Source organism: Pavona decussata, unplaced genomic scaffold, assembly GCF_977016875.1.
Source record: "Pavona decussata unplaced genomic scaffold, jaPavDecu1.1 SCAFFOLD_156, whole genome shotgun sequence".
Classification (NCBI taxonomy): Eukaryota; Metazoa; Cnidaria; class Anthozoa; order Scleractinia; family Agariciidae; genus Pavona; species Pavona decussata.
In genome coordinates, this window is record NW_028145568.1 from 3,826,987 (window position 1) to 3,841,927 (window position 14,941).

The 14,941-nt window shown below is 37.7% G+C and overlaps 1 protein-coding gene across 1 annotated transcript; it reads left to right on the forward strand.

Moving 5' to 3' along the window:
- The first annotated feature begins 719 nt into the window (after positions 1-719).
- Positions 720-12,454, forward strand: LOC146465389 (m7GpppN-mRNA hydrolase NUDT17-like). The gene is made up of 7 exons (XM_085128780.1): positions 720-1,064; positions 3,125-3,232; positions 5,703-5,880; positions 7,629-7,654; positions 8,926-9,018; positions 9,822-10,045; positions 11,058-12,454. The coding sequence occupies exons 1-7, from the start codon at positions 984-986 to the stop codon at positions 11,230-11,232; spliced, it is 885 nt and encodes a 294-aa protein (XP_084984906.1). The 5' UTR covers positions 720-983; the 3' UTR covers positions 11,233-12,454.
- The last annotated feature ends 2,487 nt before the right edge of the window (positions 12,455-14,941 follow it).

Below are 14,941 nucleotides of genomic sequence, written 5' to 3' on the forward strand. Positions count from 1 at the left end.
ACCAAATGCCTTTGGTATCTCAAAAGAAAATTGGGGGTAACCATGCATTTTTCAGAGAAAATTAAGCTTCAATTTAGGAAAAAATCCCATACATTGCTTTATATTTTGGCGCTTTTTAGAGATATTGTTGCTTAATTATCTCTGAAAAATGCGTGGTTACCCCCAATTTTCTTTTTGGATTACAATAGGCCTTGCTAAGATCTGCTTTCCCCGCATAGTCATAAACCGCAAAAAAAAACCTCGGTATTAGTAGGCACCGTCCTTAATAATAGTCTTTTTTTATTGAAAAGAATGGTAAATAAGTTTTAATAGCTACTTTTAACCTGTAAATAACATTTTACTTGGAATATTTTAATAAAGAGATTATTATTATTATTATTGTTATTATTATTATTATTATTATTATTAATATTATTATTATTATTATTATTATTATTATTATTATTATTATTATTATTATTATTATTATTATTATTATTATTACCACCAGTCGATGGCTAACGAATTTGAAAAATACTTCCCGGACGCGAAACTGTTTAGCCTTTTTACAGCCGCCCCCTCCCCTCACAGGCTTGAAGCTGTTCGGGAGGTTTGAGAAATGGTCCCCAGGTCCTTTTCGGCTAAAGCGTGACATCCGTCCAACGTGGATTATGAAGTCGCTGTACGTGCTTTTCAAGCATAGTTTTCTATTTTTTTTTCTCCGTTTTCGTTCATTGACGCAATATAAAAAATGCTGGGGACTTACAATGACTTTGGCAACTTTTGGAGTAAAAAAAAAAGTGTAATGGTAGGTATTGCGAAACCGGAAACACAACAAATTGAATATATTTCAGTTGGTCACGTAAGACAGAAAAAAATATCGTAACTTGGCAACCGCCCCCAGACCCAGACTGTTATAAAACCCAGTCTAACTGGAAGACAATTGCTATATTTTAGGCCCATCTGGGCTTCTTCTTCGTTATTTTCACCGAATAAAACGCAAGATGTCTGGAATTACCAAACCAAAAGTGTTTCTATGCAAGGATAAAGATGGAAATGGGGCAGTTCCAGCTGCATTTGAAAAGGTAAGGTATACAATATTATGGACAAATAAACTTACTGTAGATCAAATTGAGCAATTAGAACACAACGTCAACAACAAATTGCTGCAAATCATTGATCGAAGCTATCAATTCGATCAGCACTGGATCTTGGCTGTTATAGATCATTGTAAGTCTCTGAAACGCTAGCCTGGCAGCGTGACAGGCGCTAGAAAGGGGAAGGGAGAAGGGAAATCGGGCGCGCGCGCCACCACCCAACAGTCTGCAGAGCATGGCAAGTGCAAGGGAAGATTTTACAAAATGCCTCTTATTATTATTATTTTTGTTTTGTTTGAGAAAATGCCTTGTCATGCGCAAGATCTTGTTGAATTCAGCCAGTAGCTAAATAACTCTTCAGACTGCCCCCCCCCCCCTCCTCCCCCACCCCTACTTCCCTACCATTGTATGGGGCTAATTGCTTCAACCTTCCCCTCTGCTAAATTCAATGCTCAGGTTTTTAATTGTGAAGAAGCTGGTGGTACCTGTTGCATCCAGTCCAACATCCACTACTCCCCTCATTTTCTCACTTAAAGGCATATTTGGAGCTTTTGAAACTGAATGGGTTGCTCATATTCCCCTGGCCATGACTCTGGCCAAAATAGATGCATGTACTTCATTTACTAATGAGGTTTGGGGTCCGTGCTGTAAGTTACAGACCAAGTTTTCTCCTGTCCCCTTGATTAATGCCCCAACTGCGAAGTGCATTGGCCATAACGCAACAGCCGGAGGAAAAAACAAGGATCCGTTACTAACATGCACAGTCATTGAGGTTGGGGAGAATAAACCTGTAAGCTCCAGACTAATATGTTATCAGTGGAGTTCATCAATTCTTTAATTGTGCTGAGTTCCAGAAAATATCCATTAACTCCCCCCATGGAAGGTCTTTTGTTTTGCACCCTGCTCCCCCAAGGAAATTCCAGTTTAGCTTTATACTTTGCTTCTAAAATTTTGACTTTTAAGACCCCCCTCCCCCTAGCAATTTTCGATGACCTTCCGTGGGGTGGGTATGGATTTTTTCTGGAACTGCACATTCAAAATTCTTTTTACCAGAGCTAGTAAATTTGTCTAATCAAATTCAAAGGGGCATGCGTACTTCATAAGTTTCCCTTTGTGCACGCTGTTAACGTCAGCAAACAAATCCCTGGAGAAAAAATTTCTCCACTTTTGAAAATGTTAATAAAACAATTGGTTTATGCATGATCAGCTGTACATTCATCGAGAGATGAAGCACACCAGAAGTTTGGAGAGCCGGTACTCAAGAAGCCAGAGTTGCTGTCGGGCAACTCTGGTTTCTTGAGTTAACTCTTGAGTACTCATCTTTTGTGCTCTCCAAACTTCCTGCGTGTTTCAAACAGGTATCTCGATGAACGTACATTGCTGATGCATGAACAAATTGTTATAAGTGATTGGTAGATGCTTGAAATTCAGAAATCTCTTATAAATACATGCAGTACTGTACATGTCTGTTGTTATATAAGCCACTTGTACAACTGATAGAAACATTAGGACATTTAATTAAACAGAAAACGAATTCTGTCTTTGATAATATTATATTCATGATGTCACAACCACAACCACAAGCACAAAAACATTGTCAGGATAGACTTTAAATGCAGCAGCATGTACCTCATTACAATAAAATAAATACATGTACCTGAAGTCATTAATTAAAAGTGCATATGAAGAGAAAAAATAATTCATATGCCTATCTGAAAGGCCTAATTCCAAGAGAGACGATATTTGGAAAGAAACACCATTATTCGACCATCACTTTGAAAGGCCTTTCTAATAAGCATAATATGTTTTTTACTATATTTTAAAGGCACTTATAATAAAATACTCTATACATAATGTATCTTGTTGTTGTCGTGTCTGTGTAAATTGTCCTTGGTCAACACTTTCTTGCTAAATAAATGTCTATTATCTTGACTCTCACTGATTTTTGTTTCTTTTCCCTTGTTTGGTTTTTATTTGTTTGTTTTTGTTTCTTTTTTAATGTACATTGTAAGTAGCACATGACTAGTATATAATTCATTTATTTTTAGTGTTTTCTTACTACGATGGGTTGTAGTGGAGACAGGATAGATGCTGGTTATAAATACCAAAATGAAATGCTGATGGTTTACCCACGTGAACAGCGAGTCCAACTGCAGGTAGGCTTAAATACACCTCTTAAGTGGTATTTACATGCATGTACATTCTCTTTGACTAAGATACATGAACACTTGAATAAATTATATGCCTGTATGCTATTTGCCATTAATACCGTATTTACTCGATTAACTGCCAACCTCTGCATAAGCACCCACCTCAAACAAATGCCCAGCCTGAAAGCCCAAAACGTTAATAAGTGCCCACCCTCGAATAAGCGCCCACCCCACCCCCTCCCAACAAAAAACATTTCAATCAATCTGTAATAACCCAGCGTGAAGTAAGAGGAACATCATTTGAGTTCCAAAGTGGTTTTAGATACTGTAGTCAATGAACTTTTGTATTGTTTATGGCTAATAAATGTGTTAGCTTTTGTACTTTGTTTTGTTTTGTTTTGTTGAAGTGAAATAATCTTGTTAACCCTTGTTTTGTTATTCTCTAAAAATGTGCTTGCTTGCTTGCTGAAAATGTTGGGAAAATAATAAGCACCCATGTGCACCTCAAATAAGCGCCCACCCTCATGGGCACAAAATTAAATAAATTAATGCCCAGGGCGGTTAATTGAATAAAATATACCAACAGTATCAGTAGACAAATAACATTGTAAGCTGCATCATTGCAGGGACCTGAAGGATCTTTGCAGGGACTTCAAGGTTCTTACAAGATCCTGCAAGATCTTTGAGGATATGAATCAAGATCCTTAAAGATCCTCAAAAAGATCCACAAAAGATCCTCATGTGGATCTTTAAAGATTTTTAAAGATCCTCAAGGATCTTAAAAGGATTTTCACTAGGGTAAACTAGTCTTGTAAACTAAGTTGAGACTTTAGTTGCCCCAGTGTTTTGTATGGGAAGCCTAACAGGTTATATGGAGTCAGACATAGTGTGGGTAGGATAATTTATAACTGAATACAAGTCACCATTCCTCTGCTGATGAACTTACCAGTAGTAGAAAGGAAATGACAGCAATGTGCAGTGGAAATCATGAGACTGACAAATGCCGTGGGGTAGACTAATTCCCAGCCCCTGACAAGGACAGTGATGGAAAAATTTCCCACTACAGTTGGGGGGGAGTGGGGGGGAGGGGGGGGCACTGCTGGAATTGATTGATCCATATTAAAGTAGTGTGGTCACTGGTAGCAAAAAGCAAAATTGTCAGCTGCTGGCATACTGGAGTGAGCTGCTAGCAATAGTATATACTTAGTCCAGTAATAACAGGGTGTCAAGCGAGTCCTACATCCCTATAAAATCATACTTTTTCAGACTTGTCCTATAAAGTCCGGTAAATTGAGGAAAAATCCTAGTATATTTTCCTATATTTTAAGCCTTCTTTCAAAAACTATTCAAGAAATATTTAGAGAATTAACTAAACGTTCCATTGGTGTTAAAAATCCACAATCATTCAGGAGATTTTCATGTCACAAAGATCCATTATTGCAGTACATCACAATGCAAATTTTCTTTAAATTTGCACCCACTGACTTTCTCTTAACTTTTGTTGGTGTGCAATGGATTGTGGGTTGACTGTGAGGGGTCAAGAAGAAATCCAACATTAGAAAGACAACCACGACAACCTTTACAGCAGTGCTGAAGGTGTTAACCATAAAAGAATTTGTGAATGCTTTAGCTGACCTGAAAGCATATGCGTGCATTCAGAACGGTGACTTGGGTTTAAATTGGCTTCTATTTGGCCTAATTTTGTAATTCTATGTGTTTTTGTCAGTAAATCCATTTCTTTGCTACTGACCTGCATTCACAGAAGTGTCAGTACTGAGTTTTGGACTCGAACCTGTTGATATAATGTCAACCATTGTTGAACTAAAAGGAATGTAGGATTGCCCTAATTTGCTATCGGTCTTGCATTCCAAGTAACGTATTGTCAGTGAGATGACGTTATGATCTCAGAAAAAATTGATTGTTTTTTTTTTTTTTTCGCTTTTTGAAGTAAATGATGGACTAACGATAAGTTGTGAAAGACATTTTTTGAAACCAAAAAAGCTTATTTCTTTTGTTGGCTTTCAATTTTGGCAACAAATTAAATGAACGGTATATCTAGAGAGTCTATATAAAATACGTTACCATTAGTTGAGCCTATAAGTTACTGCCGGATTAGTCTTATAGTTTTGCAGTTTTGGTGGGTTTTTCGTGTATTTTCAGGTCGTTGAGTCCTATATTCCTATTAATTCATTCATTCATTCGTTTGTTCGTCCGTCCGTCCGTCCGTCCGTCCCTCCGTCCGTCCGTCCTTTCGTTCGTTCGTTCGTTCCATCAATCAATCAATCAATCAATCAATCAATCAATCAATCGACGTCAACCTTGACCCCAATCTGCATTTGGAGTGCGTTCTTTCTACGTTGAATGTAACAAAATTACTGTTTGCCTGTATATTAAATAATAGTATATAAAAAAAATTATGTTGTGGACTGAGGTTGATAGCGTTATACTGATTGTCATGTGTCAATTGTTTTGTTAGCATCCAAGTTCATGCCCTTGCCGTTTTTTGACAGCAACAGACATTGCTAAGATCCCCCACGAAAGTCAAGGAGTTAAAGCAGCAGTTGCAGTCTTACTTCAGACATCTGATAACCAAGTGCTGCTGACGAGACGACCAGAACATATGCGCACATTCCCTTGTGTGTGGGTTCCTCCAGGTACTCGTCAAATGTTTTGGCTTCCTGACATGTAAAATAAACCTTTAACAAAAGTGAGGCAAAATTCAGTTATACGTTTCAAATATTCAACACATTGTAACACTGCTCAAATGTGGTCATGGTGCACTGAATATTATTTTGTCATCTGTAGTTTAAACAGATGTCCTGTGATATGTGTAATTTGTGTGTCTGGGAGAAAAATGACAAAAATTAATAAAGATTGCCGCCTGCTTTTCTGCAAGAAAACTGTGCTTCGTTATCAATGTGTTGAATAATAAAACAATGATTCTCCTCAATATTGAAGAATATCCCCTGATTGTAGCCAACTCGGCCTTAACGGCCTTGTCGGCCAAGTATCAGGTGATAGTCCGTGCGATTTCGCAGGATAATTGTTATTACACATGTAATATACCCACAAATTGAGCAGTGAATTGGTTCGCCATAATATAAAAAAAAAATGATGGATGCCACTAAAATTAGAGAATGTGAAATCATTGAATTTGATGATGTAAATTAGAAAAGGCATTGTCACAATTAAACCCACTGACCGAAAATTAGTTTATTTAGCTCTTTATTGTAGTCTGAAATGTCAGCCGTCTCCTTCCCCTAACCTGATCCCCCTGCGGATTAGGGGGAGGAGACTGCTGACATTTCAGGCTACCGTATTTACTCGAATAAGCGCCGCCCCCGAACAAGCGCCGACCTCGATTAAGCGCCGCACATGAAGCGGAATGGTTAATAAGCGCCGCCCTCGAATAAGCGCCGCAGCACCGGTGCGGCGATTATTTGAGTATTTCCATAAGATGATAAAAATACACTGTAATCGCTGCAATGCGGTTCTAAGCCAACAATGGGAATTTATTTTCATCAATAGTGATGTTTTCAGTTGGAAGTGAGTATATCTTGATGCTCTTTCATTTAGTTTTCTCTTCAAAATGTTCGCGTTCTTCAGTTCTTGCGTGAAGGCTGTAAACTTTGCCGGTAAGAGAAGCCCAACCTCCCTCTTTCTCTTCCCTGTAACTGTTGCAGTAAGGAGATTGTCAGCGTTTGCTTTTACAGTCAAAATGTTTTGAATTTGTGGTATGAGCCTTTTAATAAGCGCCGCCCTCAAATAAGCGCCGCCCTCGAATAAGCGCCGCACAGGAGACACGAAAAATTAAATAAGCGCCGCGGCGCTTATTCGAGTAAATACGGTACTCTTTATCGAAGTTCACGGCTGCGATAATTATGGGCATTTTTAAGTTCTTTTTTCCGTGGAAATCTCTCTAATTTGTAATTAGATACTCTGTAATTAATTATTATATGTAATGCGCGCTTGATTATTTTATGGAAAGCGCACAATATAAGAAGTAAAATTATTATTACAGTATTTTGCATCAGAGTTATAAAGTTAACTAAACTTACTTGCTAATTACACTTCACATGTAAGTAGCGCAATTTGGTGAATGCACTTAATTTTCTCTTGATTCTCTTTTCAAATACCTCATCAAATCGAATAAACCAAATTCCGCATTTGCGATTCATCACTTTTATTAGTAGTCTACCATGTATTTGGAATGATCGTACTGGTGAAAGAGTCTTGCCAAATATACTTGATTTTATTTTTACGATCATGGTAAATTTAGTCATGAGTCAGAACTTGCAGTTGTAATTGTAAAATTTAAAAAAATAAATAAATAAATAAAATAAAAATCGATAATTAAAGAAAATTATTTACTATGTTCATTTTGAATTTCTATTTTGTGTAGGTGGTCACATTGAACTAGGAGAAACTGTAAGTAAAGTACAGGGGGCAGATATACATGTCACAAGGTATTCTAAGCATTGTTTCTTAACAATGGCCTATAGTGCTGAGACTATTTTCAAGAAACAGTACTTACTTAGGAAGGCTTCATAAATGAACGTGGCCTCAGGTTCCAACAAAGTTGTGAGCTGATTAAAGTCTTGCAAGAGTAGTTAATCTATGATAAACTGTATGCCTACAGTACTTACAGTTTTTAAAACTTCGTGTGACCAGCGATTTGTGGACTTAACAAGCTGAGTCCCTAATTTTTCTTAGGAATTAGTCGAGGGTCTAGCGCCCTTAAAAGGCAGCATACTAATTGGGGACACAATTTATACATAGCTGAGATACTAAAAATTAAAACCAATCAAAATCTCTAAACCAACACTACTACTAATACCAAAAATTAAAACTTAATTAAGACTTAGAACGGCCGGAAGCAATTTTCGCGTGCGCCCTCGTGGTTCCCTCTCTCTACTTTCCCTAGAAAATAAGCGAGTCCGCTCGTAGTGTATTAAGCAATGTGCGTCTCGTGATACAAAAATCTCGTCTGGGACAAGAAGTATCTCTGAGGGGGGCACTTGCAGTTTTAGCCAATCATAGGTGGTTTGCAACCAATCCCTAGAGATCCAAAAGACAATGGTGCGGCAGCCATGTTGGATAACAGAATCTTTTGTTTTGTCATCCAACATGGCCGCCATACCGTTGTCTCTTTGGATCTCCAGGGATTGGTTGCAAACCACCTATAAGCTTCGAAATTCCTTCAAAGGACAAGAAAGTTTTGACACATTAGGTTTTTCTTGAAAGAAATTTGATGTTAGGTTTTAAGCCTAGTAACTAACTGGTGGATGTAATTTTTCAGCTACTATAGTGACACCTTTTTTTTTAAGTTGATCCTTTTAAATGCTCTTGGGCACGTGTATTTGTAACAGTCTCATTATGCTACATTTGTGTTTTATTATCAAGGCTAGAAATGGCTCGTCACGCAATCTTTCCTCTTTCATTGGGGAGGAAAGGTTGCGTGACGAGCCAAAAGAGCGTCCTCGAGGGAGGCTACCGGGGAAAGGCTAAAACGGGAAAGTAACGCGTGACGAACAGGCAGTGCAGTTGCTTTTTCGTAGCAGGTATAGCAGGAAAATGTGCAATGTGCACTGTTTTGATACAGTTGTGAAGTAACTAGAATTTTGTAACTTGTCACTGTCATGTACAATGTACCATTAACATTGTCAGTACGTATAAAACATTAACATTTTCTGTTTCAGCTTAATCAAGCTTGTACCAGGGAGTTATCCGAGGAAACAGGGCTGACATTTTCACCCGATAATCTCAATATCTCAACACTTGGTCTCTGGGAGGTACATGTTTATGAAATAATTATCCTTTGTAGCGTCAACAGTGAAGTATGTTAATGATGGTGCTACCTTTTAATAGTGCATGTATGTTCAACGGATAATGAGATGGTTCGAGAAAGTCGAGCTTTTTATTAGCACGCAGTGCCTGCTATTAGATTTAGGCATTTTGGGGCAGCGTATTATTTTGCAGGGAAAGCAGATCTTTACAAGGGATATTGGAACCCAAAAAGAAAATTGAGGGTAACCGCACTTTTTTTCAGAAACAAACATTAAGTTTTAACTGATGTGGAAAAGGATGCTATGTTAATGTTAGTATTATAAAACTTGTTGCAATTATTGTTGCCCGGAAACCAACGTTTGGAACTGAGGCAGCATTACAGTGATTTAATGTATGGAGTCATCAGAGCATAACATTGCCAATATCTCATCCCCAAATTGCAATAAAATGCTGTTCTTTCAGAACATAGACCTTATTCCAAAATGGCTACTGTTTTGATATTCTTTGGTGGGTATTTAAATTAGCCCTTCTTGCCTCGTTTTTAAGCTCCAAAATCGAAATAATATTTTACCTTGAACGAAGTCAAGAAGGGCTAATTTGAATTCAAACAAAACGATATTAAAATGGCAGCCATTTTGGAATGTGGTGTATCTCTTCAAATACCCTCACTAATTTTCATCGATTTAGTTTTTGTGATGTCATCACTTTAGTTCTCTATTGATAGTGAAGAAACGACCGTGTAAAGTGTCCGTCATAGAGTCCCCTACTGCCATTGCTATTTAAATCAATTCATTGTTTTGATCCACAGTCTGTATATCCACCATTGTTATCCATGGGATTACCGGTCCGGCACCATGTTGTAGTGTACCTTTTAGCCAAAGCCCAGGAAGACCATAGAACTTTGCAAGGGAGACTCAAGTTACAAAACCAAGAAGTCGATGCAGCAGCATGGATTGATAAGGCAACTGCCACTGAGGTGGCTGCCAGCGATGACTTTGGACAATCTAGAAAAGTACCACAGAGATACTTCAGGTCAGTTTACAGTGCGACTTCTCAGACTCTGAGGCCCGTTTGCCGAGACTCTCGAAGAGTTTTCGAGCATTTTTCAAATCTGTGTTATATCGATTGGTGTTAGTGCTTCTTTTAAACTAGCCTACTGTGTTTCTTAACGTTGATAAGATTTCAACATCGTAGCTTTAGAAATCATTAACTAGTAATACTTAAAGATTAGGGAGTGCGTTCGATGTCACCAGGCACACCTTTCTTTGCCAAGTTGGCGATGATGTCATCCGCCCTTGCAAAATCTGCAGAGGATGCCAGATACACTTCCCAGATCCACTCATTCAATCAACGTTGTCCCATACAATCTCGACAGTCTGTATTAGGTGTCCGTTCTTTCTACGTCGAACGCAGTAATCGAATTTCTAGCGATGGGCATCGTGCACGTAAAATAAATTTTCATCCACGAAATGTTTTCGGGAAACCGTTATTTACTGTTGCTCTACCGACTGGACTGCGAGGCCAAACGGGCGCAAGCAGTGGATGATTAAGGCAGTAACTGTGGCAACGTCTCCTGGCGTGGCCGAGTAGATAAGTCGGTAGTCGTAAAGCAGTAGTTGATCAAATCCGGAGGTCGTGGGTTCGACTCCCCCCGCGGTCGATGATTTTTTTCCTTGCCTTATGCGGTCTCCCATTTCCTTACTAGGGTTTACGCTCAATGGGAAAAAAACTCATGGGTTTACTTTAACATACACTATAGAGTTAATTCTCGGATCTATCATCTGTGTCATTAGTATAGCGTAACAACATTCATGTTCCATAAGTGTTATCACTTAAATTGATAGCACTTTGAAGAGAGGAGCGAAGGGATTTCATTTTTGTCCCCATTTCTTGATTTCTTGATACGGTGATGGGTAGTTCCGTATGGGGCACTCCGTATGAACGTTTGGATCTCGGGGAATTTTTCATGAATTAGCCCCAGAGACAAAACATTTTCTGACTACCATCTCCCTAAAGTAATCGTTTTGTTTCTTTGTTTTCACAGTGCCAGTGTTGTTGAAAATTCCAAGTTGGTTGAGAAAAATATTCCGTTGTCAACCCTGATGACCTCCGTACCCAACCGGTCCGAACCAAACAAAGAACGACTCTCTGCTGGAGCTAAGTTTGCGCTCGACCGATGGATAAAAATGTCCCAGCCTCTTCTACCGGGGGACTTCTAGAGAGGGGATTTATTTTGATACAGTGTTTGAAATGATTACTAAAGTTGGCCATCAACCTGAGAAAATAATAAACGAGACGCTGGGGAAGCGTTCACTCCGGACATGGAAGTTGGGGTGGGATGGGCGGTTTGGGATCTGAATGTCCCTCTGCCGGTAACTTGTACTGCCAGGTATAAGGGGCTCAGTAGAAAAAGGTTGCCTTAATAGGTAGGTAGGTAGGTAGGTTGCCTTTATTTAAACACGATGTATATGAAAGATGAAAGCTTGTGGTGTACAATACATTTCTACTAAATTAAATACAATACTTAATAAGATAACTAGCATTGTAGATGTGGTTTTGCAACGTCAAGGAAGTTGGGATGTAAGGAATTTTGAAGGTAGAGCATTGTTTCAGATTTTAGCGCGACGGCATGTTTGACTGATTATTTGGTTCATAAGTGTTCATTTCGGTCATGCCATTTTGTTTGTTTGTTTCTTTCTCAAGTATGCAAGAGTAGGAGTTTCCGAATTATAAATGTGATAAGGGTTAGAGTGTATTTCATTGAATTGAAAATAGGTTGGTCGTTGTCGACTAATATGACATTTTTTTATTGCTTTAAAGAAAACAAAGTACATGTAATACGCATAAAGCAATGCCAACGTGCTAGTATCCACTATAAATATGTAAACATTAAAATACAAACTTGACCTTGGTGCTACAGTAATTGTTTTTCGCAATGATGGCTTGTTTCAAAGTGTTGCTGTGACTTTGTAAAGTTTCATTAAAAGAACAGCCAGGGGTTAGATTAGTGTCCTTTTTTTTTCCATTTTCTTATGGTACAAGTGATAATTGTTATTCTTGCATTACATGAAGCAATGCAATGCCAAACTAGGAAAGTGCACTTAATGTTTCCAACGTATATGAATTGTACAACATTAACTAAAAGATTGAAATGTAAACATTGAAACACAAACTCTAATTCTTATTCCTTATTTTTATTCCTTATTGCTGTCTTTGTATTTTCTATTTTTTAAAATATTTGTAATTTTTAAATCATTTGTAAGTTTTTAAAGCATTGCGTACTTTTTTCTTAATTATTTATTTATTTTTTCTCAATTACGTATTGTCCTTGGACTTACTGCCTTCTACGGTGTTTTCATTTTCTTGGGGTACAAGTAATAATTAATATTCTTGCATCACATGAAGCAATGCAAACATGAGAATAAAAGTCGACTTATTGTTGTCGTTGTTTCCAATGCAAATGAATTGAACAAAATTAACTAAAACATTGAAATGTAAATATAAAAACAGAAACTCTAACTGGGTGGTACAGTAATTTTCTTCCAACAATGAGTTGTTTCAATTGTGATGCTGCCACTGTGTAAAGTTGATTATTAGAACAACAATTAAAGGGTTTGGTGAATCAGTATTCTTTTACTGTAGTTTAATTTTCTTTGGATGTGAGTCGTCTTCTTTTACTTGCTGATGATCTTGGGATTCGTTATTTACTGGTGTGGGTGTTGTATGTTCAATTACTTTCCTGTCAAGATCCAATCTGATTGTGAACTCTGTACTGAGAAGGTTTATGATGTCTTGTTGTATGGGCTTTACTTTTTTTAATAACACTATTGCACCAAAACAATACAATTAGAAACATTTATCTTGAATAATAATAAAAAAACCACTACATTTACGTTACAATTTGAACTACATTTACAACAACAATATTTTTTTCAATACTGCTAGTCAAGAATAGAACCGTATTATATGCTAATAGAAAACAAAAAAGTTCAAAGTTTCACTTGGAATTTAGATTTATGTTTTTCCATATTTAAGATAGTTTTTGGGAAAGGCAAAGAAAGCTTGCCAGATGTATGCTTCCTCTCTCCTTGATGCAGTATAAATATAGTATTTGGCTAAAATCACGCCGAGGTTCAAGCCAAGACGAAGAGTGGGGCCATCAGTAAAGCCGTAAATAATTTCTTGTTTCAGACAAGGAGACTGCTTCTGAATTTTTTGTGTTCCACCAATTTGTAAAATCTTCCCAAAAAGAGCGCACGTAAGAACAAGTTACAATAAGATGTTTTAAAGTTTGTTTCTCGGTGCAGAGATGGCACTGTTCACTTGAGATGGGCTTTACTTTTGGAGTTTGCCAGTTAAAGAGGTGCTGAATGACCTGTAAGTTGAAAGGATACGCAGTGATTAGTACGAAAAGGACATTAAAAATTGGTGAGGATTTTGGAATTGCATATGAATTGTTTCAGAAGGAACAACAGAAACAGGGCCTGGATTTTTTTCCTATATCCCTACAAAGGGTTAATTGGCAATAGTTGACTCTGTGATTCAAAATCTCATAAACACCTGATTCTGAAATGCCTCTACTACTTATAACCTTTGGAAATTTATAATTTTCTCTTAGCTTTGTGTTCAGGTTAGCAGTCTTATGATTTATGCTGTGTGATGCCACAGCACGATGAGATGTTATTCTCGGGGTGGTTTTACCTTACATACAGATTTGAATTCAGACACATTTGCAGGGGTATTTCTGAATTTAATGCAAAGGTGAATTCGAGATGCAAAAAGCACACAAATGACATATCTCACACTTGTAACTTAGTCCTAAACAACCAATCATTGTCACGGTCTTGTTATATTGATTTTTAATTGTTTCACCACCTAATTAAGTCAAGTATTTTTGGATTTACTATAACAACAGTCGAACCTCCACTAACGTCCACCTCTCCACAACGGCCACCTCTCTACATCGGCCACATTTTTTTGTCCCGGCGGACAGTCCATACATTAGCTCTTGTTTAAACCTCTCTACAACGGCAACGGCCATTAAAGTGAGTCCCCAACTGCCAAAATAACCTCTCGACAACGGCCAGTACAGTTCTTTTTTGTAAAAACCTTTTTTTATAAACTGATGCAGTAACCGACATTTGTCTTCGGAACATTACGTTTCTGTATCCATTTTAATGATATACGTATTTTGATTGTGTTCCATTTGTATGCTGCAGTAAGCATAAATTGTCTACAATATAGCGAATGTTGCGAACCTTGCTCGTTTCGTCTTGTTAACATTTGGATTCAAAACATTATTTACGTTTTATTGTGTATTTTATCTATATATATCTTATTTAATATTGGATCGCCATTATAGGCTACAGTAAGCATGAACTTGGCACAATAAACATGTTGTATTTCTCGAAAACAAAAGGTGTCATATTACACCCCTACCTGCCCATAACGGCCACCTCTCCACAACGGCCACTTTCTTCTGTCCCCAAGGTGGCCGTTGCGGAGAGGTTCGACTGTAATAAAAGGATATGAAATCCTAGCCTTTTCCTATACCTGGGAGCCTATTTTATTTTACTGATAAATTCTAAGTCTTAAAATAAAAGTTTGTAGAATAAGAAACGGATTAAGTTATAAGCCTTAACAGATTCTTATTGAAACAGTGTCCAAATTAGAAATTTTAGTCTAACGGGTTCTTAAAATTCAAGTTCTTACTCGCGGGCTTTTACTGTATAATCCACGGATTGTGGAGGGAAAAAAATCACGGCTTCTAGGCACCCTTGATATGCACCCAATGTACCTCAGTGCTTAGGACTCTATCAATCTCTTGACTAGGAATTATTAAGGATCCAAGAAGTCGCGGCTTGCGACGCTCTTCGTTCGTTCTCAACGTTCAGCCGCAGCACGCTGTTCATTGTCACATTTTGATGA

Bases quoted from the DNA above. Each gene is read 5' to 3' on its own strand.
- LOC146465389 (XM_085128780.1), top strand. From the start codon at position 984: ATGTCTGGAATTACCAAACCAAAAGTGTTTCTATGCAAGGATAAAGAT. The intron at 9,019-9,821 runs GTACATGTTTAT...TTTGATCCACAG, and splicing joins CAACACTTGGTCTCTGGGAG to TCTGTATATCCACCATTGTT. The intron at 10,046-11,057 runs GTCAGTTTACAG...TTGTTTTCACAG, and splicing joins GTACCACAGAGATACTTCAG to TGCCAGTGTTGTTGAAAATT.